The sequence below is a fragment of the Syngnathoides biaculeatus genome, chromosome 16, assembly GCF_019802595.1.
Source record: "Syngnathoides biaculeatus isolate LvHL_M chromosome 16, ASM1980259v1, whole genome shotgun sequence".
NCBI lineage: Eukaryota > Metazoa > Chordata > Actinopteri > Syngnathiformes > Syngnathidae > Syngnathoides > Syngnathoides biaculeatus.
The window spans coordinates 23,829,589-23,857,466 of NC_084655.1; the positions used below are offsets into that span (position 1 = coordinate 23,829,589).

Sequence of the window (27,878 nt, forward strand, 5' to 3'; positions counted from 1 at the left end):
TAACCTCCAGACATCGAATGTCCGCACCGTCGGAAATCGGAATCAATATCAGCTTCTGCGCAAAAGGATTACATGAGCCAAGTTGTTTTGTTGTACGTTTATTAAAACAATGTTTTGACCCGCCTTCAATACAAAATAAATGGGAGCAGCGTGGCCTCTCTCGAGCAATGTTCTGGCATGAAATGGGAGTAAAACAGTAGAAATATAAGCCGCCAGTTTGTTTAGCTGCACAATTAAACTGTACATACATTCTGATCAAAAGTAAAAAAAAAAAAGATTGAAAAGACAACAACAGTTTTCGGTGCCTAAATCCCTGTTTAGCTTCGACCAATCAGAACGCATAAACACTGGTCGTAACGAGCAGCCTTGCAAAAATTGTCCATATGCTGGTCTGCTACTTGTTCACCAGCTCACCGCTAATCAGCCATCAGCCACTTGTGACTGTCCAGACCCTTCCTACTGACAGGATTAGCAGTGCCTGTGCGTCTGCGTGTGAGTGTTCGTGTTCGATTCTAATCACCGCATGTGGACGCCCGACCCCACCCTCCCACACACCGTATTACTTCAAGTTTTCATCAGTCAGCCATAACAGGTGTCTGTTGAGCGGAAGTCATCCGACCCTTTCCCGCTGTCTTAAAGTTCACAGGCCAGAGGTCAAGGGTCACGCTGGCCGGGGGGGGGGTTGTTTAAGCCCGCAATTACGTTCTGCCAGTGATCATTTGTGTTTAGGTTAGCCGGGCGCGTGTTTACGGGGGAAAGGGAATTAGGCAGATTGATGTTCACGGCAACTTGCCTAGTTTGTATAATATTCCACGCGTACGTATTTTCTCATTTGTGGTTCCACTGTTTATTTATCAGAACATTTCCGAGGTTTGCCGAACGAATTTGCGGGTTGCTTCTCACCTGAGTTTGTTTGGCCGGTTATGTGCCCATTCTTCTCGTGGACACCGGTCCCGTCACCCACGCAAGACAAAGGGTAGTACCAGGGGAAAAAAAAAAAATAATAATAAATAATAAAATATTCCAGAAAATTTCCAGTAAATTTCTGTGGGAAGTTCAGGTGAGGGATTTTGGTAAGATTGAAAATGGGAAAACCTTTTTTTTTTTTTTTTTGACAATTTGTGGGAATTGAGGATCATTTAATGGAAATGTATAAACATGAGTTTGGTTTTAAGCAGGCATTTATGCAAATAGATAGCTTTTTTTTTTTTTTTCAAAAGTCACTTTCTTCTGTTTAGGTTCTCATATTTCAATCATGAAAGATTTTATTTTTATTTTTTTTACTGCAGCGCTAACCAAAACAGCAGCGTGTAAAGAGTCCGTCAGCACAATAAAAATGTGGAGGTCCGTGTTCCCCGCGACATCTTTGACGCCGATCGGCGTCACGCCCCACTCTTGGTTGCAATTTGGAGTGCATTGGTGGGTTTGGTCCGCCCCCCGCCTGCTATTTCTTCATACTCGTCGTTTTTTCATTTTTGTTTCATTTGGCACATGGGAACGTAGTTGACGGTTTTCATTTGTGGAAAAAACATCAGAAAAATCTCGTTTGTTATTCCCCAAACGCCTCGGTTACGCATGAAGCCCTCCAACCATGTGTAGTCGGGGAAATAAACGAACTCCAAAATTGGCAAAGTATTGATCCGAACCAGGTGACATCTGACAGTGTTTGGCCACCATCGGTGAAATTTCAAAACTTTGCCTCAGGTGGGTTTTTTTTTTCTAACTTCTGGCACTAAAACAGCTGCTCAGCCTGTCTTTTCTCTTCATCGCAGCTGTTTTTTTTTTCCCGAAAGGCCACGTGAGGTTAGAAGGTTTGCTTTGGGCCCAGGAACCCACAACTCAACCTGGCTCGATCCAAGTGAGCTGTCTTTAAGGCTAATGAGGGATTATTTTTATCTGACTTATCTCCCGGAAGACTGCTCCGGATTTGACACGTTGCGGAAAGACGGCTTTTAGCGACATGCGCTCCTGGGCTGTCCTCTTCAGAACCTTTGACCTACATCGGGGGCATCCCGAAGTCAGACCCGCGAGCCATTTTCGGCCCAACGGCTCGTTTTATATTCGTCTGCAGTCACAAAGATGAGAAGAGATGACGTCGGCTTAGCCTCGACACAACAGTCGGTCTGTTTTGAGCAAAATAAAGCCCTTGGACACATCCCTGTTTTGATCACTGCTTCTTTCACCCACCGAACAAAATATTTGGCTTCATATCCTCGCGAATAAAATGCCATCGCCGGTTGATCGTCATTCTTCACTTCCATCTTTGCGTTAGTGAGGAATGTCACAACCTTCAATCTTCCCGGCATCTGGCTCGATTACATTCCGTTGAGTAGCCAGATCTTTGTGGGCCCCTCCTCCCGTCGGCTTTCCGGAATAATAATTTAAAAAAGAAAGGGGAAAAAATAGTCACCCCAGTCATAAATCCGAGGTTCTCTATTGAAAACGTGTAAATCTCAATTTAGTGATGAGCCTAAGCAGCTTGTCAGACGTTTGAGCCCACTGCCGTTCTGGCAAGAACAGACGTCGGCTTGAAATTTTGCAGCTTTTGAAGGAAGTCGGACCAGAATCAAGACTCGGAATCAAATTAAGAAAAGGGACGCGCGTCTCTTCGGGTCACGGAATTCGTCCGTCAACCGCAAACCCGTCGGTCACGCGCCCACCTTGCAGAACTCAGCTCACTTTTTTTTTTATGGCAAGTCATGAAATGGCCACGCACTACGACCAATACTTGCCCATCTGTGCTTGTGATTGGGTAAAAATGTTTTTAACAGACCCCCAGAAATCGCCAATCGAAATGTTTGGCAAACCCGGGGTCGTGAGTTCGAATCTCACCGGGGGCCTCCGCTCCCCGAGAGAGGGCTTGCGTCAGGAAGGGCATCCGGCGTAAAAACTGTGCCAAACAAATGTGAGCGTTCGTCTGGGATGTGGCGACCCCGAATGGGACAAGCCGAAAGAAACTTACTTTTTATGTCCGCGCAGATTGAACATGCATCGCAAAAGTAAAACCATTGGCGACCAGTTCAGGGTGTAGTCCACCTTTCGCCCGGAGTTACCTGGGATCGGCTCCGGCGCTCCCACGACCCTCGTGAGGATAAGTGGCTTGGAAAGTGGATGGATGGATGGATGAAACTGCAACAACTGCAGCGTGCTTGCGGCCGAACCGGCGTATTCTAAATTGAATACAAGTCAAGTCTTGTCAGAAGCGTCACCCTCCTTTTTTGTGTGTGTGTGTGTGTGTGTTGTTGTTGATCACACAATGTATTTTGTGTTTCGCGACGGGAGCCAATTCTTTTCGTCAACGCCGCGGGGGGAAGAGTAGCTAAAAAAAAAAAAAAACAAGGAGGGCGTTTACGCAACATGACCGGCAGCTGACGAATCCTGCCAACGTACTTGGCTGTTAAAAATGGAAATCAGGTCTCTGCGCCGTGTGCCAGAAAGCTGTCGGGTTTGACTCAAATTCAGTTTCACGCCAAGTCGGAGGTATGCGTTCATTCGTGGAGGGCCGCGCCGTAAAGGTCGCAAAACTGCAGGTCTGAGGACCGGGGGTTCAAATCCGCGGTTTGCGCCTTCTCCCCGTGCCTGCGTGGCTTTCCTCCCACATGCCAAAAACGAGCATTCGTTGGAGAGTTGAAATTGCACCGCTACTGTGATCCGGTTCTGAGTGACTCGGGTCTCGTGTCAGCCACAAAAGGTACGGCAATGCACGCCGCAGTACCAAATACTACGATAGGATCATCTGGCAGCCTCGTGCTGCACCCGAATGGCCTCCCGATCGTCAGCCAGGTAACAGGAGACGCCGGCGGGCGGGACTTGTTTCCCCATCTTGCGTGTGATTGGTTCTCGGGAAAGATTAACGGCGAGCGAAGGTCGGATGTGCGGCGGGTGCCCGAGCGAGCGAGCGAGCGAGAGCTGGAAAGCGGGCCAGAGCCAGAGAAGCAGCTTCTGAAAACAAAGAGCTGCTGTCTTTCTCTCTCCTGCCCCTCCCCCCCAACCCAATTTTTTTGGTGTGCGTGTGTGTTTATTAGCATGCAGCCACATCGTATAATGAACGTTGTCCTCGGGCACTTCCTGGTGTGCCACCGGCTTTGGAAAACATCTTTTCTTGTGGAACCTGTTTGGCGTTTATTTTATTGTACTTTCCGATGAATTCGTGCCGCGTTCTGCAGACTTCGGCTGGCGCTCCGCCGCTCGGCCCTTTAAGGCAAGCCACAATGCTCGATTAGGAAAAAGTCAATTGTCAACTTTTGCGACATGAAAGGCATTTTTTTTTTCCAGCATTAATATGGCCCGTCACCTACACAACGTACTGGGTTTGTAAATGAAAATGGTGTGGTTGCACAAGTGTGCACACCCTCCGAAAAATGTGGATATGTATCTTCAGCAAACACACGTGCACCATTTGAACTCAAACTATGCAGCAGTGCACCATTATTTGCAAGTGACTTCCATCCCTCCATTTTCTTTGCCGTTTATCCTCACAAGGGTCACGGGGACTGCTGGAGCTCGGCAAGAGGCGGGGTACACCCTGAACTGGTCGTCAGCCAATCGCAGGGCACGTGGAGACAAACAACAGCCGCACTCACAATCACACCTAGGGGCAATTTAGAGTGTCCAATTATTGTTGCGTGTTTTTGGGATGTGGGAGGAAACCCGAGTGCCCACCCGAAGAAAATCCACGCAGGCACCGGGAGAACGTGCAAACTCCACACAGGCTTGGCCGGGATCGAACCCGGTTCCTCAGAACTGTGAGGCCACCGCTTTACCAGCTGAACCCTCCGTGCTGCCCGATTTTTATTCCAAGAATGCAAATGGCCATTTGTCTTATGTCGGGTTCCTGACTGATGGAACTAAAGTCCCCCCCCCCCACTTCACGCCATTATCAATGAAATGAAATTCGATGAAAATCCAAACACGTTTCCCACCCTGTTGTGTTGAAAGCAATTGTCACCGTCCGTCTTTTTTTTTTTTTTTATTTTTGGTCACACCAGATGCTGGTCAGGCAAGCTCGGGCTCTTGTGTGGCAGTTATGAGTCAGATTTCTTTGCGAAAGAGGCCCGCGCGATCCGAGTTCATCAACTGCAGATCCAAACGTGAAGAAAATGTGGCGACCAGAAGGGGTCCTCTCACGTGTGACTTCGGCATTTGTCCTTGGCTGCTCACGTGCAGCCTTGAATGTTGCTTGAAGTCCGCCAAAAAGTTGAAAAAAAAAAAAAAAAAATTGCTTTTATGTTGGCATTGAAAAAAGAATAAGGTTGATAATGGAGCAGAGCGTCGCTTGTTGCAAAAAAAAAAAAGAAGAAGAAGAAGAGCATCGATTGGCCCGCGTGAGCTTCAAAGTTGGCTGACGTCCGAGTTTCTTTACGCTCCAGGAGAACAAAAAGCGAGTCTGTTTTCAGGACAGAAATGCCAAAAAGTTTTGTGTGCTTTTCACACATGAACATTAGCAGATGCCTGTGGAGCGACACGCATGCAATTGTTTCGGCAGCCGGCATTGCTTTTACATGACATCACCTGCGTTTTTTTTTTTTTTTTTTGGTTTGTTTTTTCTTTACCTGAAGTGGCTCGGCCGCGTTCGCACGTGTTCACGATGAGGAGCCACCCGTTGCCGTCTCTTTATAGATTTCTGAAAATCCTTCCTAAATACTAACGGAAGGATGGAAAGTTGTAGCCCCCCCGCCCCCGCCCCACGGGGAGAGTACATTTTGTGTTTTTATTTCTCGGAAGTTTGCTTTTAATGAGCAAATTGACTCCGCGAGGCCGTTTTACGAGTGAACGGCGTTGCTGTTCCCGGGCCGGTCTATTTGGGTGTTTGTCCGTAGGTGTGCGTGCATGCTGTTTTGAATCCCCGCCTCCCAGTCAGAAAACATTTTGGGTGGTCATCGGGTCGGTTTGTAAAACCCGCTCGTAAAAAGCGCAGCGTAAATCCGCTGACGACCAATCGCAGGAGCGTCGTTGGAATTCCAAGATCTTGTTCACACGTGAAAGTTGCTTGTAAATCGTCTCGAGTCCCTTGCGAGGCGGCACGGTGGAACACCTGGAAAGCACAGTTCTGAGGTCCCGGCTTCGATCCTGGACCCGCCTGTGTGGAGTTTGCACGTTCTCCCCCGTGTCTGCGTGGCTTTTCTCCGGGTGGGCACTCCGGTTTCCTCCCGCATCCCAAAAAGACGCAACATTAATTGGACACTCTAAATTGTCCCTAGGTGTGATTGTGTTGTTTGTCTCCACGTGCCCTGCCATTGGCTGGCGACCAGTTCAGGGTGCCCCCGCATCCTGGCCCGTTGACAGCTGGAATAGGCTGCGGTACTCCCTCGACCCTCATGAGGATAAGTGCCGAAGAAAATGGACGGATGGATCTTATTAATGGCTCTCTGCTGGAGTTGCACACCACTGCAAATATTGTAGCGGTACGGTGGAGCAGCCGTAGAGCGTCGGCCTCACAGTTCTGAGGACCGCGGTTCAAATCCTGAACCCACGTATGTGAAGTTTGCATGTTCTCCCGGTTGGCCACTCCGCTTTCCTCCCACATCCCGAAAAGATGCAACATAAATCGGACCCTCTAAATTGCCCCGTCGGCGTGATTGTGAGTGAGACTGTTTGCCTCCATGTGACCTGCGATTGGCTGGCGACCACTTCGGGGTGTACCCCCCCCCCCCCCTCCTGCCCGTCGACAGCTGGGATAGGCTCCAGCACTCCCGCGACCCTTGTGAGGATAAGCGGCTAAGAAAATGGATGGATGGAAGTCGCTTGCGAAAAGTGGTGCACTGTTGGATAAAAATAATTGAATAATCAAGAATTGATGGCTTGGTTGGGAAGAATGAAGGGAAAGTTTCCCGCTTTTTCCGACATAATTCTCGTGCAAACGTGGCCTGAGCCATCTTGAATTTTGCAAACAAATTAAGGTACACCATGAAGTGTTTTTTTTTGCTGTTGGATGTCGTCGTCTTGATTTCTTTTGACGACGTGCGAGAGTTTGAAACGCGCATTCAAGACGCGCACAGGACTTGACTGCGACGGCCAGGACCAGGAGGGACGGCCCGGTAGCGTAATTGTCATCTTTCTTCGTTTTGATAGTCCGCAAGGCTTAGAGACGTGTGCTCCCGCCACCTGCCACACCGCAACCGACAGAACAAAGTGCAGCGTTTCCGGGGAGGGCCGAAACTTTGTCGTCTTGAGAATCTTTCAACGAGCGGCAGTGTTTTGTTGGCTTTTATATTTTTTAGCGTTAGCATTTGGCGCATTGAGTCCGCCGGAAATAAACCCTCTTCTCTTTGACCAGCACAGTTTGCATCCAGCTCAACAGAAAAAGCACAAAAGGCCCATCTTATTTTTCCATCTTCATTTAATGATATCGCTTTTGTGCCACTTATACAAATGAGTTCACATCATAATAATTAAAAAAAACAACAACAATATGAACAAGGCACTTCCCAAAATAAACAGGGAAAACTTCAATTTACAATCATGTCGAAAATAGTGATCATTTCCAACAAATTCTGTTTTACAGAAATATATTCCAGTTGCCGCACTTTTTTTCTTCTTCTTCTTCTTGTTATTTTGTTTGGAGCGTCGACCGTGACGATTTTGCTAAGAAATACTGCCGGTAACGGGCATTCACAGATGTGTTGATAGAGGAAGTTGGGATGAACTCGAGACATGGGGGCACATCGAAAGGATGGATGGGAAAGGGGGTCGGGTTGGGGGGTGGCTGAACTTGACAGTTCACGAGCGCTGCCGTTGACAGATCCGCCCCCCTTGTACTAATACGTCATACATAACTCATAATCGCACTTGCAGTGACTTCTCGCTTGCCCTCCTCATTCATTTTTGTGTCGTCATGCCTCTGACCCGCATTCACATTCGATTCAAAACGATGCCCGGCGTCATGCCGAATTTGAATCATTGGGCAATAAATTGGTTTATCCGTGAGGAGTAATTGGGGGGGGGGGGGGGGGGGGGGGGACACTGCATTTCCCTCAAAGGGAGAATCAATAAATAAAGTAAATGTTTTTTTTGTGTGTGTGTAATTTGAATATGCGTTGGGTGTGATTGAAGCGAGCAATAAGCTGCAGCTAAAATAAGAAGGGGTTCAGTCAAGCGCTTTGGTGTGTACCCGCTCGTAATCCCGATTACGTCCCCCTCTTGCGACTTCCAAATGTTGCAAAAGGAGATTTAGTAAGTCGACTTAGACTGTCTGACACCGTGGGGGCCAAAAGCCCTTTGATTGAGCGGGCCGGTACCAAACAATTTCTAATCTTCAAAGATTTTAATCTGTCGCTTCGTCCATTAGTCGTAAGAGGCGACCGTGTCGGGAGGGGGGGAAAAAAAAAAAAAAAAAAGGCTGTTAGCAGTCACAATGTTGCACAGTAGAAAATGATACAAAAAAAGACTACAAAGTATAAAAGTTATTTACAAAACCAGCATTTGTTTTAGTGCCAACAAATTCAGCACGCGGGCTTTCGACGTAGATTTTTGCTACATTATCGCGCCCGCGTTCCGAATCCTCTGCTCAGCGTTGTCAAATTCGTCAGGAGGGGTTTCGAAGAGCAGGACGGACGTGGCGGTTGAAAACATCTTTCCGGTCAGGAAAGCAATCAAGACCTCTCCGCGACCTTATCCGCACAAACCACTTTGAGCTGCTGCCGATCGTGTGCTACGGGAAAACGAATCCGGCGTGACAGCAATTTAGTGCAGAGTCCCGAATGAACAAACATTTCCACCGACGAGGATCCGGCACGTCCCCCGCCGTCACTTGGCCTTCGACAGTCCGGCAACGTGAGCTCAATGTCACATACGTGGAGTCAAAGATGGCCGACGCTCACTAATTGTTATTCTTTCGTCGGTCAGACAGCTGTTAGTCGGTGAGGGACGGAATTGGGAAAGGAAATCCTTGTTTAGTCCTGCCCGGATGTCAGAAGTACGAAGGCTTGTGCGACGATAAGTTTTTGCTTGAGATGCAGTGGTCCTGCAGTAGCAGCACTTCATATTCCAGGTTGCCATTTTGAACAGCGGGTTCGGGCAACATGAGTTCTGCCTGCTTCTGAGGCAGCGCCCCGTTGTCCACGCCAGCCTTCACGCCGTCCAGCTCCAGCTGAGAGGGCTCGCGGTCCAGGTCCAGGTGGCCATTAGCTCTTTTCTTGCGGACAAAGCAAACCACCCCCACCGCCGTCGCTATCAGGACAAGCAGGAGCAAGATGGCCATCGCAGGCACCAACATGGTGGTCATCTTCTTGTTCACGATTTGAGCTCCGGCGACGCTGTCACTTTTTTCATCGGCAGTATGCGCCTGAGTGCAAACGCTGTCGATGCCATTTGGGGCACCGAGTGGACTGGCGCATATGGTGTAAGTCGAGTTTGGGTTCAGGCCTCTGAGTCTGTACTCCGGATACGAGGCCGGCAGGCTCAGTTGCATCGGCCTGCGATCCGGCCCGGAGAGATTGCGGTAGGTAAGGCGGATTCCGCGGATGTACGGTCGCATTTCTATGAAGCGATGGAGATCGAGCAGGATCGACGTGGAGGTCGCCCGACGCGAGCTGATGTCTGGCACGTGCGGCGTGACGGTCGTCGCGAAGACATCAGGTTCGGGCAGCGAGGGGGGATCATTGCTCTCCACTTCACAATAAAATCCAGAGGTGCCACGTGGACAGGTGCACTCCACTTGACCGAACTGGTCCAGATGACAAGTGCCACCATTCAGGCAGGTTTGAGGGGGGCAGAAGTGTTGCTTGTCATCGGAATCCATGCTGCTGCTGCTGCTTGGGGATGCAGGAAGAGGCGGAAAGAGGGAGTCGGGATCTTTGCTCGCACTGTCATCATTGACCTTAGGGACTGGAACGGCTGTAGTAGTGCTCTCTAAGGTCGTGACAGGCACAGCGGCTGTAGTTTTCACTGTGGTCTTAGTTTGTGTAGTTGTAGTAGGGCAGCCAAAATCACGATGCTCCAGTCTTTCCACTACCTTGCCGGCATTGATCGGAGGGAAGTGGCAGCGCGTCTCCTCCGTTCTCTCCAGGGCGATGCTTTGGCCTCGGAGCCAGCCCGGCAGCCAGGCTAAGGTACACAGGCAGTTGAAGGGGTTTTCTGCCACCGTCAGCTTTCTGAGGTGAGGGAATAGCTGTGCAAAATCCTCTGGGAGGCCTTGCAGACTTAGACTGCTAATGTCCAACTCTTTCAACTCTTCTAGATTCTTCAGATCCTGAAACTTAAGAGTCCCCATGGGGTTCCCAGCCAGGTTGAGATAAATCAGACCACTAATTTCTTTCAGGATGGGTGGCAAAACCTCCAGTTGGTTTCTTGAGACATCCAGTTCATGGAGATTCTTTAGGCTCCCGATGAGCTCAGAATTCAGGTCAGTTAGTCCCACACCACCCAGTTTGAGGGACTCGAGATTTGGGGTTTGGAGGTCAGAAGGGCCTAATGTAGGTAAGACGTTAAAACGAAGATCCAGCAGGAGCAGTTGAGGCATCGCGAGAACAGGCAGAGACGTCAACCTGTTGCCCTGCAATTTGAGCTCCAACAAGTTCTTCAACCCATTAAACGCAGCAGGGTGGATGGTCTTGATGTGGTTGCTGTACAAATAGAGCCGCTCAAGCAGTACCATGTCTTGGAAGCATTCCTCGGAAATGTGAGTTATTTGGTTCGATGACAAGTCCAGGTTTTTCAAAGAGGTGAGCGATAGGAAGACCCCATCAGAAAGTTCTGTCAGTTTGTTTTGGCTGAGGTCAAGCATTTCCAAGTTCTCAAGACCGTCAAAGTCCTGGGCGGATAAGCCCTCGATGCCGTTCGCAAATAGGTAGAGGCTCCTTGTCACCGCTGGCACTCTCTGAGGAAAGGCGGCGGAACGTCTCTGGAAACACAAGATGGAATCCGGTGTGGAACAGGAGCAGTCCTTTGGGCATTCACTGGACAAGACGGCTCCGGGAATTGCGAGGACGATCAGGAGGCGGCTCAGCAGGGGCAGAAAGACCTTCATCGTGCACATTCTTGTCCACGGCTCAGCCTGAAACAATAAAAAAAAAAAAAAAAAAAAGACCAGAAATAGCATCAGTTCCCTGCCACTGGAAGATGAACGGATGGAATACAACAGTAGTACACGGATTCCCGGAGCATCCAGACCTTATTACTTGGAGTTGCACGGGACGGACTGCGATTCCATCCCAAATTCAGTTTATAGCGCTCCAAACACGTTGGAGAGTCAGCTCACTTACAGAGGTTAAAACGATGCCTTGCTAGCAATCAAAGGCTTTTCATCACAAAGAGCGTGTTAGCCCTCACGTCTCCGGGGGTGCTAATTTACGCGAGAAAATGTTGACACCTGGCCGCACGTTTCTGTCACTCCGTTGCTTCGGCAAAGATTAGCGTTACGGCTTGGCCGGGGCCATTTTCTTTTCAATTCCCTCGTTTTACGGCCACACAGAGACTGCTGGGATGTACGGAGTAGAAACGCTACGCTTAAGGTCTCGACGGTGGACAAGGGAAAGATTTGAGACGTTGCAAAACAAACAAACCTAAGCGCTGTCTGTTCGACTGGAAAGAACTGAAAAAAGATGAAGTGAAAGGTGAGTTCAAGAGGAATGAGGAGGAAAAAAGACGAGTTATTATTGCCGCAGCAGACTTGGGAATGAGTGGGAGAAGGGGGTGGCCTAGGCCTCATTTCTCTCTGTCAACATCCTTTGACAGCTTTTTATCTTGTCTGGTTTTTTTTTTTACTTCTAGCGGGTACCCTGAAGACATTCTTGCGCGCAAATGCACAACAAACGCCTCAGTAGGGTCTTTTCACTTCGGGGTTGCTGAGGACTAAAATCTCCCGTTTCCTCTTTCTGAACGCTGCACAGTACATACTTTCGGGTCTTAACCGCCTGAGTTGTTTATGTCTCGGCAGTACTCGTACCTTAATGAAGTGCCAAGTAAGTGGAACTTTTTTATAGACCACACACAAACACCTACGGCTTGTTCTGTTCTTGCGCGGGATTGTCCGACCGCATATGTCCAAAAAGCCGTTTCCCTGCATCTCGCTTAATAATTGACACTGGCGCCATGCCCCTTGTTGAGTAAACACGCTTGATTTAAAAACAAACAAACAAACAATAAAAATGTTATCAGTCTTTATTTCACAAACCCAAAGAAGAGATGCACATTTTGGCTGGTGCGGCAGAGAGGCCTACAAGGAAAGGGCCTGTATCATGTCAGCCATGGCATTTGTTTTCATTCTCGTGCCGCATACTTTCTTTCCCGCTGCACTCCTTGAAACTGTAGCGCCCCCCCCCCCCCCCCTTTGGAAAGATTCCGGCGCCTCATATTTTTTTTCTTCTCTTATGTGCCGAGTCAAAGTAATCCTCCTGACACGCGCTTGAACCCCGCCGCCGACACGTCAGCCTTCTCATCTGGATCGTCCCCTTCGGACGGCGACAAAATGTTGTTCAGCTCGATACTAGACGGCAATTGACGACGGAGACTTGACCCCCGCCAGCGGCGTGCGTGTGTATGCGAAATGCTTGAAAAGTTTACGTCTCAGTTTTGGAGAACCTTCCACAGCTACAGCTTGATCATTTCGAGACGAGGCCCGAGGGACGTTTTTACGTTCTTGCGTGTATAAAATTGCGAAGGGTTTTTGGCCAAGGTATCGGTGAGGTGTGAGAATCCAACCCAGCGAGGAAAACACCATTTCCCCCTAAAATCGTCACGGCGATGAAGTTTCACAGGGACACGAGAAGAGGTTGAAAAAAGAAAGCAGCTGAAATGTTGTTCAAAACAAAGAATTTCGGGAGCCAAACGAGCGTTTGTGGGTTTTGAGTTTGTTGGCGTTGGCGCACGTTAAATTGTGTGTTCCGAGCTCAAAATGACTCGGAATCTAACGTTTAGGTGGTAACGTGCAGTATTGCTGTCGATTTGCAGCAGCGCTTATCCTCATTTGGGTGGAAGATCAGCTGTTTAGAAAATAGATGGATATTATGTTACCAGCAGCCTTTCCAATGAGTTTCTTCACAAATGTCAGGCTAAAAATGGCCAGCGCGTAACTGTGCCCGACTTCTACCTTCTACCTATTTGCAATCTCGTGGCTCGTTGGTAGAACATATTTGTCATCGACTACCAGAACACGCAACAGCAATCGGTACACAATGTTGATGTACGCCTCATTCCGGAGAAACTAGACGGGATTCGGTTCAGTGATTAGCGTCAGATCGCAGATAAAACCCGAGCTTGACACTTTGGATTCCTGTCTTTTCTTTTCTGCTCCGACTCAAGTGACCTGTACGGGTTTTTTTTTTATCAGTCAATGTGTAAAACGATAAGGGACAACGGCGTGGAGCCGTGGCGCTGAGTGACTCGCGACGGTGAGCTTTTAACTCGAGTGCCTTGTAGAAGTAAGTGGCCTGCTTTGGTGGGCTTGCGGGTCGGCGGAGCCAGCTCGCCGTCTTTGCCTCCGTCGGACTCGGGTTGTCATTTCTTTTCCCTCTCGCGCGCTCGTCGAGACATTCCTCGGGCTCGAAGACGCGCGATTGTCTGTGTCACGGGCTTGGCATGTGGAGATCAACAAAAACTTTTACGGATGACAGATTTATGAGAGGACGGTGCCCGTATATGAATGAGGAGAAAAGAAAACGTGTCTTTTAACGTTTCGTGTTTTTTCTGGCATCCTGCGCGTCGCCTGGTTTAGACCATTTAAACAGGTGGCCTAGCTATAGTTGTCTTTCTAATCGAACCAGCAGCACCTTGCAGGGGGGGCGTCAACAGTCTGCAGTCGGTGTAAGCGACTTTCCTTAACGCGGTTTTGCATTGTGTGGCGACGACGTGTTTGTGGTCCTGTGTTTGTTCCCTTGCAACGCTAGTTTTCGTGACATCAATTATAATATACATCCTTCCCCGGCTACAGTCGAGAAATTCAACTCTTCTTCTTGTGAAATCTTTAGTGGATTTGGTTGGGGGGAGTTAAAAAAAAAAAAAAAAATCCCAAAACAAAGCACAATGAAACCAGGTAGAGGTCATAAGAAAAAAGCAAGAATGAGGAGGAGGAAACAACAGCGGAGGTCAAAGCAAGTTTGGCTAAAGGAGGAGCCTGTGAGGCCCCGAGTTGGGGGTCTGGGGGGGGGGGGGGCTGCTTCAATTAAGCCCCCGAGGCCCGGCGTCAAGAGCCCTTATCTTGAGAGCTGCTTAGAAAATGCCAGCGTGTCTGTGTGTGTGTGTGTGTGCGCGTGTGTTTGTTTGTTGAGGAGTTCCAGGTCGCCGCGCGCTTGTATAATTCCGCCGGCTGGACTGCAGCAGGGCAAGTCGCAGTCGTCGGGTCGGGTCGGGGAGGGGAGGGGCTAAGTCTCTCCCCTTCAGGAGGCTCCTCGTGAAACTCGCAAAGTGGGGGTAATGCTTTCGGCATGTGCGTTCAGGCAGAACGTACAGCGTTGTGGTTCCTCGACTTTAGTTAGCGTAATGACAGTCTGAAGCCCGAAGCCGAGGTTTTGTAATCTTGTTAATGCCGGCGAGAAGGCAACGTTTCGAATACGACTAAAGTGGTCTTCGACAGCGGCTGTGTAGCGATTTCGATTTTTCACATAATGAGAGCGCCCGTCGTCATCGTCTGCATCCGCAACCGATGACATTTCTTTTGAAATGGCCATTAAAAGACCGCTTCAGGTAGTAATGAAAGCTTCCCCGTTTCACTTTTTACGAGCAGAAACTCGCACAGCGTGATTATTACCACCGTTGCTTTTGTCTGAATGAACAAAGTGGCAGACAAGCTTGAGGAATGAATGAAATGTTTCAGGCAAAGGATTGCAGATAAGTTAACTACTATCCGGATTCTAGAAGCCATGAAAAGTAGGAGAGTTCCTCGGTTCGTGGCCAGCCGGGACGCCGTGCGACAGATGAGTTGGCTTGTGCATATCATTAGGATGTTTCATATTACACATCCAACATTTAAACTGTTCTTATGTTTTTAATAGTTTGTCAGCGGAGCTTGCGCGTTCAGACGCATACCAGGTTGGGTTATCTCCATTAAACGGCCTAAATCCCCCCATAAAAAAGCCTCCGGAATTAAAGGTTGTTTGTTAGATTCCGAGCGTGCTGTTGGGAAGATCGTGTGCTGCACTTGGTGTCAGTCGGACGCACTGATGACAGGCGCTAAAAACAGTCACACCTCCGTGGCGGGCCCGAAATATGACTGCGATGCTAGCGATGCTAGCAATGCTATGACGACTTCGTGAGCTCTGTGGAAACATGTCACATTGCTTCAGGCAACAATGATGCCGAAGTCGACATTCCGCAGCGGACGCCACAATGGTACCGGTCCAGCTTTGAGGCCCCGCGTTGCGTAGCCACGTCTTGTCCTGGATCACCTACGATAGACTTCAGATCACGACGAGCCCAAAAGGAAAAAGGTTCAATGTACGACTGTAGTTTTTGTATCCCTAGAGTGACACCATTCGAGGTTGGGGTGTGGCTCGGACGTAGACGATCAATTCTTTGGTTTCCACGACGACACTCGGGCTAGAGCTGCGCCATCTCTCTCGCGCCTGAGGTATGGAAGTCAGCTCGGATGAAAGCCAAAACCAGGAGCAAGTAGAGGAAGATCTCGAAAGGAGAAAAATGAAAGGCCTTCTCGGACAGACCAGTGACCATCAAATTTGTGACAAAAAGGAGGTTTTGACAGCCGCTGAACAGATACAAACCACGAGGCCACGTGGCTGCCGAAAACGAGATTCATGATCCCCGTGCTAACTTGAGACCGTTTTTTTGCTCCTGAAGACAAAAACCCAAACATGATGTACACGCTTGTGGCAATTGCCAAAACTGACGGGAGCCCGTTTCGCGTACTTTTCCACGTTATTTTTCCACACAGGTTTCATATCCCCTTCCACGCTGTCATCGGCATCCGCCAGACCACAGCCGGACCCCGTAACGGGTAATCGGGTGGGGTTGCGCCTCAACGTGACAAAGGGGTCGGCGGGGATTTTGGGGACGGACGAACGAGATTTACGGTGGATGGAGGAGGATAAAAAAAAAAAAGATTACGCTAAAGACGTATCTGGCGAAAGACCCTCCAGGCGTACCTCCGGCTGACACACACCGCACAAGGTTGAGTCTGGAAATGAAGGCCTGCAAAGTACGTGCTGCTTGCATTTCTTCCATGAGCGTCTTGTCGGGGGGGTTTTACCTGCAGGAGCTCGTTAGCAAGCGTGTATATAAAGTATATTGCTGTTTTGAGCGTGACGATTGCTTTAGCGTCTTTCAGTCCTCGTCTCGAGAGCCCAGCGGTCTTTGATTGTTGATTTATTACAAACATTCATCCGCAGAGACGCTTTGTCCTTTTCAAAATGTCATCGCTTGCTGACTCGTTCGCAGCGTGTCCTGTTCGCGGCGCGATTTGCGGTTGGAAATCCAGTTTTTATTGGGGAACTTCAATCTGAGAGTCGAGACTCGCACAAGCGGCGCTCGGTGGCCACTTCGTCTGGTACGACCCGGACAACGTGCAACACAGTTGTCCCATCAAAAATAATTATGAAATTTCTGTGCACATTTTAATTTGGGCTGCTTCAATTTGTCCATCACGTGGCGGTAATTTCCCTCAATCGAAGCACGGTCCGACCATTTCGTAGCTTTTACCGTTTGAAATAAGCGCCTCGCTCTTCGCGTTGGACGATGACGGCGTTCTGTGCGCGGCTTTCGTGTCCAACCTCAGAAAACATTTTTCACTATTGGCGTTATAAGATAATCCGATTATAAAGTTTGAAGCTTTGTTAATTAAATATAGATAATACAGCGGGTCGGCGCGACATGACGAGTATCCCGCACGTCGACATTTTTAATTTCCTCCTCAGCCATCGTCAGTCCGAAGAGCAACAAAGCTCATTGATGTGCGGGGGTCTTGGGTGGCGGGGAGCCCCCCCCCCCCCCGTGGAGGTTAAAGATCAGATTTCGGATTAGGGGCTTCCACCATTACTGTGTGTTCTCCGACCCCAGACAACGCAGATAACAAGCCTTGTTTGACATCTCACACACACACAGATCAGGTTGCACTCGTCGAAGATGAAGCTCGCGCTTGTCGTCGTCGTCGTCGTCCCCGGCGACACGCGTTCGGGAAATCCGAAACCGCTTGGAGCGAGTCTGAAGGAAACGCCGCTCGGCCTGCGTTAAAGGCACGAGACAAAAGCGGAGGCAGCTCCGCTTTTCGCCCTTGTTTGTGTCCAAGTGGGGGTCGCCTTTCATCAGCGCACCCCACCCTGAAGACCCCCCCCCCCACACACACACACACACACACACACACACGATTGAAGCCACAGTGCTTTTCTTTTTGTATCTGACTAAGGCGGAGTACGCAGTGACTCTGAATCGAACTGATTTTGAGCATTTTTTTCCCCCCTCTTTTGATCAAAGCTGACGAGAAAAGATGTCTGGGGAAGATTATCCCGAGCGATGACCCGCATCTGTTGTGTGGGGCGCGTCGAGAGCGATTTTTCTCCGCCGGTCTCATTCGAAAACGGCCGCTAAAATCGCAAGTCCTCATTTGTGTGATCAGCACCGAGTTAGTTGCGTCGAGTGTTTGGGTAACTTTTGTCTCAGTCGCCACAATTTGAAGTGACGAGGAGAAGCGTTTGAGAGTTAGCAGTTAGCCTAGCATCTTCCGTTTCTTTTTCGACTGTTGTTGGTGATCGTGATTGTACCATAAACACGTGACAATTTCTAGTCACTAATAATAAGAGTCAAAGGTCATGTGGAAAAGTCCTTTTTGTCAGAATCAGCTCAGTAAGTCCTGCATTAATAAACGCAGGCGATGGAGCACGACTTGCTGTCACGCGGGCTAAAGACGCCACGCGTACCTTTTTTGTCGTCTGTCTGAAACCTGAGCGAGGGCGTGTCGGGCGTCACGCGCAGGCACGGCGACCGACGGCAGGACGGCTAAACGCTGTCGCAAGCGTACGTGCCCTCCGGTGCGTTTGTCTTGGAACGCGCATCGCGCAAATATGTCGCGTCGCGCTCCGTTTGCCTTCGCCGGCGCCTACAGGAGGGGTGTCGAAAACTTTTGCCGCCGCAAGAGTCATATTGATCTTCTTCAACTTGGAAGTTAATAAATGCTTCATCAATCCTTCAGGGGATTAACTATTGTTTGTCTTCTAGTTATTTTTTAAAATCTGTAGACGGACAAATTCACGGTCCGACGTAACTCGCGCCAGTGTGCAGCGCTACCGGTTTTTCTCTCCCCGCTCGCGATTGCAACCGTGAACCGTTTGTGATTTTTCAAGTCATTCCGCTTTTGCCGGGTCTGTCCCTCCTCCCGTACGAGAGATAAACGTGAAATGAGATAAGCGGAACGTCACGTAGGAATTTGTTGTGATGAAACGAGGCGCGTCGCCCGGGCGGGACATTCCGGGAGGTGAGACTACTGCGACTTTTTTCGTCGTTATGTGTAAAATGAAGTCGACGGATGGGGGGGGTTTAGTATTTCTCAGCTGTGTGACAGGACGTTGTAAGTCAACAAAAACGGTGCCGCTCCTGTAGCGGTCTTGCTATCGAGCGTGTAAAGACAAATCAATCAACGGCGATCTGTCAGAACTTTGGCGTTCGTCCGAAGCCGGTCAGAGAAGGACGTGCGCGTTGCGGGCGAAGCCCCAAACCCTCCACTATGACAGGAATGTCCGAAAAATGGCGTCACGTCATCTGTGATCTAAAAGTTTGGCTTTGTGTTTAAGATGATTTTACCATGAAATGAATGCGATCCATTTGCGTCATAGTACTCGGAATTGCTCGTTAGTCGCACTTTGCTCCAAATTCATCGCAACTTAGCTTAGTTCTGGTGAGGAAGCTGAACATTTTGGACTTCCTTTGATTCCTCTGCTGAGTTTCTCAACACATTCTCTGCCATTGACGGCTATAGACGTCAAATATTCACGTTAGCGGTGAAGGCCGGCGGTGATTCATTCCTGCTTGGCAACACGTTGATTCGACGTGACCGGCAAGAGCAATTTGTAAAAGTTTTGATGTACGGCGGACCCCCCGCATACTCACGGTTCGCCACCTGCAGATTCAGACGAGGTAGGGCGGGGCGGCGGGGGGGGGGGGGGTTGTTGCCAATAGCAATTGATGGCCATTTTAATTCAATTTTTTCTCTACTGTTTCATTATAACTCGCAAGATAAATTTCTACAAAGCCTTTTTACAGTTTGTTCCTCCCAAAGAGGGAAAAGAAATAACGGAAAACACTTTTGAAAATTGGGAAGAAAAAAAAAAAAAATCCACGGATGGTTGAACTTTGAGTATGCGGGGGTCCACTGTTTCTATATTTCCCCACCCCCAACCCCGATAACGAGGGTCCACTGTTGAACTTCCTTGCAGGTAGAGAACGTAACCTCGAGGGCCTCGCACGGCAATGAATGACGCTTTGTTTTTGTAGCCAAGAAGGGCGATTTGTCTGAAGAAAGGCCGAGTGTGTTTGCTCTTAATCCACACATCCGCTCAAACACGTCATTGTGTGCGCACGCATGTGTGTGTACACAAGATTCCTGTGCTGACCTGTAAAAATGTGCCGAGGGGTGTTTACCTGTCGGGTTCCTCCCGGTTTTTCCCCCAAAACCGACGTACTCTGTTCCCACCCGTAGCAAGCTAACGACACTATTCCAGCGTTTCTTTTGCAATCGCGCGCAGAATTGTTGGCTTCAAATGCCCAAATCAAGGTCGTCCATTTAAGTTTCACGTCCTACAAGTCGACCCCCGCTCGCGCTAAGTGAAAATCAGCGAAAGACTAGAGAGTAGATTTTACGACGACCTTTCTAGTTTCACACCTTCGACATGCTTTAAACATATCTCGACGTATAGCAGCCTTTTTAAACACATAAAATGTACAGAGGCTACCGTACATATGGGCGTGTCTGCATGTGCCTTTAAGAGGCGGGGCCTGGCGCGTGAGTAACTGGACGTGAGCCGTGGCTCACAGCAGCTTGCGGGTAGGCGTTTTCATTGTGAGTTACTCTTCTCCTGACGTTTGACAAACTGCTGAAAAGTACTTCAGGCCCTGTGGTTCTCCTTTCCCACTTGGGCATTACAGTAAGCGTACCGTAAGAACATCTCCTAAAAATAAAATGCCCACGCCGTACGGTAGCTACACACATCGCCTCGGAAGCTGAGGTTTGGAATGCGTGTGTGTTATCGACAGAAGTCAACAGTCAGCACAGGAGCATAAGTAACAGCACCCCCACGCCCAGTCCTCAGCAGAACCAGGGCAGCTCCTTCAGAGCACGGAGGAAGTCTCAAAGCAATTAGCGAGGGTTAGCCGTGCGTGGCCAGGCGCCCGAAGCTGTGCGTGACTGCACGTGTGTGTGTGTATAAAAGCCAGGCCGGACCCAGGCTGAAACCGCTCCAAACGGTCTACGTACCCGTAGTGGAGTGCATGAAATTGCTTTTATTGTCTTAACAGTGGCCCGCCCGGCTGCACCACTTTGCCGTCGTGGTGTGCACGCTGTCTCCTCACAAAGGCGCAAATTTCAACAAGACAAGAAATAGGGTGTGTGGAGTGTGCCGTGATTTTCAATCCTTCTGGTATTGGAATGAAAACTCATCACCGACGTGTTGAACTAAAGTAAACGGAAACTGGTTTACAGCGTCAGGGATCAAACCCTGCCACAAATTGGTTAAAAAATCTGCAAGTGACAAAAGGTTGCGTGTTTCGATGCCACTAGATGGCGACAGAGCACTTTCTTCTATTAGACACAGCTATGGCCTTCCTAAATGAAGCTCTACTCCTCACTTAAACATAGTTCCTTGGCAGGCACAAAGATGTCAAAATAAAGATCCAAAGCAATGTTGTTGGTTTTTTTACATTAGACACGGTCTTGGCCTGAGCACAAGAAGAGCAAATATGTGACTTTTTCAGCAAGTAACACCAGCTACATCTCAAAGGAGAAAAAAGCTGTGAAAAAGCAAATTTACTGAGATATTTTTTTAATGCTAAGATGTAATTGATATCCATGAATTTTTAAATCGACTGTTTTATAAAAAAATTTTTAAAAAGCACATTATTATTGGAAAACGTTTTAGTGGTTGAATGTTGGGTACAAAAATGTGAATTTCTTTTGAAATTACCCGTTAAATTGCAACTCAAAATGGCGGAACGTCTCAATTTGAAATAGTTGGCATGAAAGCAGCGCGTGATGCTGGATGCGCTCGTCTCGTTTTCACGAGCGCTTTGAAATATGTGAAGCGTTGCATACGTTTAAACTCGGAACCGTGCTGAACGGCGCCAATCGGCGGCCACGGCATCAGCTCCAGTCGCAGTATTTGTTGGAGATGCGGGTCCGGATGAGATGAGCTCTCCCACAGTTTTGCCACCGCGCGTTCCGTTGACGACTCACCCTGTGAAAGACGCGTCGTGCTCTGGCGCTGTCGGATTTCGGGACGCCTCGACCTGCAAATGACAAAACAGTCGCTGAAACTGGCTCCCCCCCTTTAGGAAATCTGGCTTCTCGCCATGGATTGTTCACTGCCCGAAGGTGAATGAGGAAGTTGGTTTTTTTTTTGGTTTTGTTTTGGTTTTTTTTCCCTCCCTCTCATCAGTCAGGTGCGCGCGTTTGTGGTTTCCAGCGGCGTGTTTGCGTTTGGGTGACAAAGGGGCCGAAACGAACGACAGAGACGCAGAATGCGGGCCGACGACTTTCGGCCGTGCCGCCGGCTTCTTCCCTCGTCATAAATCCGTCGTGGCCGCGGGGACGCTTCGCTAGTAGTTTCTAGTCTCTGAACACCTGCCGCTCAAGCTATTGGATCGTGACCCGAAAAGACGGAAGAAAGTTTTGCAGTCATTAGACGGCCACGCTACCCTGAGAACGCTCGATCCCGTCAGAACTCGGAAGCTAAGCGGGTTTGGCCCTGGATTGGAGACCGCCTGGGAGTACCAGCGAAATGCAGAGGGGTTGCGTCAGGAAGGGCATCCGGTGTCAAACTGTTCCAAACAAATACACGTTCATCTAAGCCTAAAGACAAAGAAGATTGCAAGAGTCCAAAAAAGAATCTCCAAATTAGTTCACCCATTACAGAGTCCGAAAAACCTGACCCGGCCAACGCAACCACTCGCTCAACCTGCTTGCGAGCGGGATGTTGCTTTCCCTTCGACCTGCGGCCGCTCGCGAAGGCGCGTTTTTGTACTAATTACGCCGTCTTCGTCGCTTGTGCGTGGAGGCCTGCGGTCGCAGAACCGCGCACCGAGCAAGTGTGGAACCGTTAGGCGGTGGGCCACGTACCTGAAAGATGAAAAAAAATCTCTTTTTTTAAATGCGTGAATACAAGGAGAACATTTAAACGGGGATTCAAACCCAGATCCTCTGGAGCAACTAGGTCCGGTTACCGAGCTCGTCCGTCGTAAAGCGAGGACGCCGCTGCGTTGCGGTGTGAAGTTTTGTCGCGTCCGTCCCGTGCCAATGACAAAACAAATATTCTCATTGTCGTCGTCCCAAAAACCGCACGTGAGGCTCGTTAATGCTGGCTTATTTTTTGGCGTTGGTTTGTTTTCAAATCACTTATTGATCGCCGGCGGTTAAATATTTGAGCCGGCTCTCAAAGGCTGGTCTGTTGTCGCTAGTTTCGGCCAAACACAGGTAATTGCCCGAGGACTCGACATTTCCCGGACGGATTCGTCAAGTTCTCAAAGAATTTGTTGTCGTTTGGATTTTCAAACTCCCGAATGTGTCTTGATCTGGATCTTGCTGAGTTGCACGGGTGTTGCTCCTCTCAGCCTTCACTTCTCACGTCTGTGAAATTCTGGTTTGTAAACCACTGGATCGAGCAAAGCGATCCCTGCAGGTGGCGGCGTTGCATCGCTTTGGATTTGAGATCAGCACAGTTTTTGAGGAGAAGATTCAGATTAGGGGGTGAATCTCGGCTTGTCCTGTTGATTTTTTTTTTTTTTTAGGCGGGAGAGAAATGCTAACACGATGGAGGTCAAGCAAGTTCAGGACCCTCGGCGGCGTACCCTCTACAAAGTGTGCTTCGTGATTGTGAAAATAGAACATTAAATAGTTTGTCATTCTATGGCTGTTTTGCTTGACCTCGACTTTTCCCAAAAAGTTTGTTTTCTCCGCTCCAGAGTGACCGTTAAAGCGCCGGGATGAATTTTATCTGGCTCAGGAAATCGGAGAATTTGCTCGTATTTCCCCTTTTCGGTTGACGGCAAACATTGATATTCCAAATGTTAGCAAGCATGGCAAAACGCTCTCCCTTGCCCGGTCAGGTCTGCTTTCCCCCGAACTAATTACAGCCCTTTTCACCCCCCCCCCCCCCACCCCCCAGTGAGGGGCCCTCGTAGAAAACGCTGCAATTTGCGGTGGCTTTTCTGGGACGAGCGTCTCGTCGCCTCGCTCTGGTCCTCCGCCCGCCTGCCTGATGTTTTTCGGATTAGACTTTTCGAGGGGGGAAATCAAATCCCCGATGGAATCAAACTGTCAACGGGGCGACGCTTTGGATTTTGTGACGACAAGTTTGCGCGGCTGTGATTAGAGAGGCCAGCAACGGTGCTTATTTGCGGTGTTTCGATGGCTTTGCGTGAGTGTCCGTTCTATTCGCACAAAGGCTGGAAAATCGCTTCTTCTCCGGGGTTGGCTACGCAAGCGCCATTTAGCTCCCGAGGACTTATTTTGGCCGTTTTGCCTTTTCACGTATTCCGCCCGGTCAACAGTGAATGGTGACGGCGTGTTTCACATGTGAAGCGAACGCCCCCAACCTTCCGCCACAAGAGGACGATTGTCTGTTCACGCTGACCCGCAAAAACAAAACCTTCGAGCTCGCTCGGCAGCTGCTTTTGTCCCCGTGGCGACCCGGAATCTCACGACGGAGCCGCACTTTTTCCGAGCGTTGTTGCTGCTGACGATTTGCCGTTGAGGCTTTTCAGTTGATTTTCAAGGCTGGTTTTCAAATGTTGCCGTTTTCAGCCTCCGAAACGCTAGCGCGACGTAAGCTAATGACCAAAAAAAAAAAAAAAAAAAAACGACACCGCTTGCATTTGATTTCAATGCGTGTCCGTGTCCAGACTCCCGTTCGTGCTGTTGAACCTCCGCTTTGTGGCCCCTTTTTTTTTTTTTTTTTCAATTGTCAGCATGTTCTGGCTCCGAAACGCCAACAAAGTTGAGAAATCGACCAGAAAGACTTTTGACTTCTCCCCCCTACAACAACATCTGCGATGAATCGAACGCGTTCACAAACTTGCTCCCTCACTTGCTTTGTGGCCGGTGGCCCCCGGTGACCCGCTACGTGGGGGCCTCGCGTGCGCCCTCTGCTATTCAAACCTCCCCTGAGAGCGCCCCCCCCCACCCCCTCCCCTCCCCATCCTCCTCCCCATCCTCCCCCCCCCCCCCCCAGCACTTGACTTTTGACCACCGAATGCGTCTGACGCGTCGCGCTGGATGCGCCGAACGCGGCCGCTAATTAGCACCCAGCCGGGACGACGTTCGTGCGACCCTGACAAAAATGGACAGGAAAATTATTGTTTTGGAAAAAAGCTAAAAAAAACAAAAACCAAAACAGATGAAGACCTGAATGTCAAGAGCCAAATCCTGCAGGCTTGATCGTTTCTGACGCTTCAGAGGATTTTTTTTGGGGGGGTGTATTCCAAATGAGTGCTTCTTCTTTTCCACAGGCAAATTCCAACAAGTGTCAAACTCGGACATATTTGCATGCTAATCTGTCCGCAGCCTCGAGGCATTGTTTCATGAACATCATTCATTTATGGTAATAGTCACTGTGAAGTACTTCAATTGCCTTTGATAACTTGTGCTGGGTGGGAAAGGGCAAATGGCCAAATATTTTGTTTTTTACGAGTTATCACTTTTAGACACGGGTCTGTCATTCATTAGTGACAAATTGAAACCACTATTTTATGACATTCCCTCGAGTGATTACTTTGTAACGATTTTAATATAAGTTTATTGATTGTATGTCATGAAATAGCCAGAAAATGACTTTTTTTTTTTTACATTTCACAAATCTTTGAAACAAAGGATTTGGCTAGTTGGTGTTTATTTTTCTTTTTTTCTTTTGAGACGACAAATTAGTTGTAAATTGCCGCCAAGTCGTTGCCTCTCTTTCATTTTTGGCAACTGAATTCAACGTCACATTTACACAACTCATCATTGTAATATGATATTATGAGTGAAAAATATGGAGCGATATTTGTGGCTCCTTTTGTAAACTGCACTGAGGGATGTATCGCCGCTTTCTTACTTTTTTTTTCCTCCTAATGATCGTTTCTCTTCAAAATGTTGACATCAATCAATTCCTCAGGCTCGATTAACTAATTTACTGCAATGTAAAATAATTGTACGCCTTGAAAGTTCGACACGTTTACGTTCCCAAATGTCATTTGGACGATAATCTTGGCATTAAAGCGTCAATCATGGCACGTCGACACCAAAGCGGAAGCCCAATTTGGCCCAAAATCGAACGGCAACGCAGCTCGGCCGCCGATTCTCGACAGCGACATGTCCGATCTTGGCAGAATCGTCAGCCCTCGGGAATTTGCCCTCCTGTCAAGTGAGTTTTGTTTCTTCTTCTGTTTTTTTTTTTTTTGTTACTTGCCTTCTTGCTCTCTCCCCCCCCCCTTTCATAATTCAAACTGCAGCGTGCAGATGCTGGCGTTTATTTGATGGACAACGCAACTGATTTATGGATTATTTTTGCCGGATGCGACGCGGCTGCTCCGTTTCTCGCCGCTTTTGTGGATTTTTGCATCTGCATGAATACAGAATGCTGATATTGCTTAATGTCACATGCAGTAAGTATCATAATAAAACCAACCAACATTACTTAAATTAAAAGTCATTGCTGTAAAAAACTATTATAATCCCAAATGAATCAGATTTGTACCAAACTTTTTTAATAGTTCATATTTTTTGCCCCATTCCTTTGCTGCTGTTCGCTTTTCCTGCTCACGTCCAGTTTCCACGTTACCGTTTATTGAATAATTATTATCGCTCGCTGGTGTGCTGTTGACAAAAACACCGCTGCTCACATTGTGCTCGTTGCTATTTGCAGACTAATAAAAGGCAGATTGTGTTTGTAAAGGGCAGCAAGCAGTCGCGACCTCGTCGGATTGTTCCTAAATGGCGATGGTGGGTTTTAACGCTGTGGGGGTTTGCGCTGCAGTCCTTGCCGAGACTAATCATTGCCACACGATGCCTGCGAGAACCGCCGCCAGCCCGCTCCTCGCTCCCGCTTTTTAAGTCTGCCTCCAACTCCCAAAAAATTGCAATAGATCCACTTGATTCATTTGAACCTTGTGATGAAAACAAACGTTGCCGGTCATACTTTGGGAGCGTTTCTGCGCTGGACGCGTTCAACTTTTATCAACGGGACCGCGTTTTTTTTGTTTGTTTTTTTTTTTTTTGTTTTTTTTTTTAATCGCAAAGCTCAGGTTTGCCAATTCGGACTGCGAACCAAAACGTCACCGGCTGCGCTGAGCGCTCCACGGCAGCCAAACGTGCTGCAAGCCGCCCCCGCCCACAGGAGCCCACCCTCGACCGCGGGGGAGTTTCTCGCTTCGACCGCCGCCGCGCACCGAACCGCAAACTCCGATGACTGCAAGTGTGCGCGTGTCCGAGCGTTTTACGCACGGATCCCCGCGCGGCGAAAAGCGGGCAAAGTCTCACCTCCAAACTTCACTTGCGTTGTGTTTCCATCCGAGCGGTAAAGTCCACAAGTGTCGCGTCTGGAAAGCGGAGCCGGTTTCGGTTCCAAGGCACTCGGAAACTGCTGCCGCGCGCCTGCCTGCCTGCCTGCCTGCCTGCCTGCCTCCAAAGCGCTCGAGCGGCGAGTGCGCGCAGCAGCAAAAAAAAAAAAAAAGTTCTTCTTTCTTGGTTCTGGGAGGGGCCAGAACCACCTTGGCGGCGCGCGTTCCGGACGTACTTGAGCTGACTCGCAAGACCAGTTTGGACGGCGCACACCTGGTGCGACGTTGCGGTGCGGGCGTGCATGCGCGTCATTTGGGGCGATTTGCGCTTCTTTTTTTTTTTGGTCAAATCCTGGAAACATTTCAATATCCACCATCCAAAATTGTCAACAAAGGTTATGCAATAGGCAGCATGGTGGGGGGAGTGGTTCACACGTCTGCCTCACAGTTCTGAGGGTTGCGTTCAACCCCCCCCCCCAAAAAAAAAGTATTTTAGACTCATTGAAGACTCCAATATTATGATCATATGATGTTTTTGAATTTTTCTTTTTAAGAAGCGGTGCTATTTTTGTTTTGAAATTGTTTCATTTTTCAGGGGAGCCGCAATGCATTTTCAGTTCATTACATAGAGAAAATTTATATTACAACTCAACACACAGGTGCATTTGTATGAATAAAAAAAAAAATTCCATAAATACAATCAGATGGGGAAAAAAAATCATTTTTTTCTTCAGAGTCCTCCTTGTTATAAACTAGTTACAATCCATCCATTTCGATGTTGGTCGTCCTTACGGTCAGTTAAACTACAGCAAAAACTCCCGTTTTAAAAATAAAATGAAACTTTTAGTTGAGTGACCGAAAGACAAACCCTCCAATCTGAAAATGTTCTCTCTCTCTCTCTCTCTCTCTTTTTTTTTTTTTTGTGATAACAAAAAAGTGCATAATGAAAGTTTTGTCGAGTTGAAATCTGCCATTTTGATGCAAAGCAAAGGTTTTGCGTTTAACACGGCTCAAAAAATAGAATTGCATGCTAACATTTCTCTCTTTCGAACCAAATCTGTGACAAGAACTGAATGCACAGTTTGATTGTGTCCATGAAAAATGAATGCTACTGAATTTCGCAACTATCTTATGTCATATTTGTGCCGTGAAAACACTTCCACATCTATTTTGGCCTTTGGCGGCGTGGAAAGCCAGCCGACCAGTGCCGCTATCCGCAATCTAGCTCGCAAGCTAACAGGCTAAAAATCTGTACG

General features: G+C 48.6%; 2 protein-coding genes across 7 annotated transcripts in view; one reads left to right on the forward strand and one right to left on the reverse strand.

Moving 5' to 3' along the window:
- LOC133514256 (mitochondrial import inner membrane translocase subunit TIM16-like) overlaps window positions 1-27,878 on the forward strand; it is a 92,270-nt gene that overhangs the window by 35,327 nt on the left and 29,065 nt on the right. The gene's annotated exons all lie outside the window — the stretch shown is intronic.
- vasnb (vasorin b) lies at window positions 6,976-26,754 on the reverse strand. Of its 2 annotated transcripts, XM_061845794.1 has the most exons (3): window positions 26,603-26,754; window positions 21,326-21,378; window positions 6,976-10,993 (listed from the first exon to the last, which is right to left on the reverse strand). In XM_061845794.1, exon 3 carries the CDS (start codon window positions 10,973-10,975, stop codon window positions 8,909-8,911), a length of 2,067 nt encoding a protein of 688 aa, XP_061701778.1. In that variant the 5' UTR covers window positions 10,976-10,993; window positions 21,326-21,378; window positions 26,603-26,754; the 3' UTR covers window positions 6,976-8,908. The 2 variants fall into 2 exon arrangements, with proteins under 2 accessions (XP_061701778.1, XP_061701779.1); XM_061845795.1 differs by lacking the exons at window positions 21,326-21,378; window positions 26,603-26,754 and adding an exon at window positions 21,185-21,319.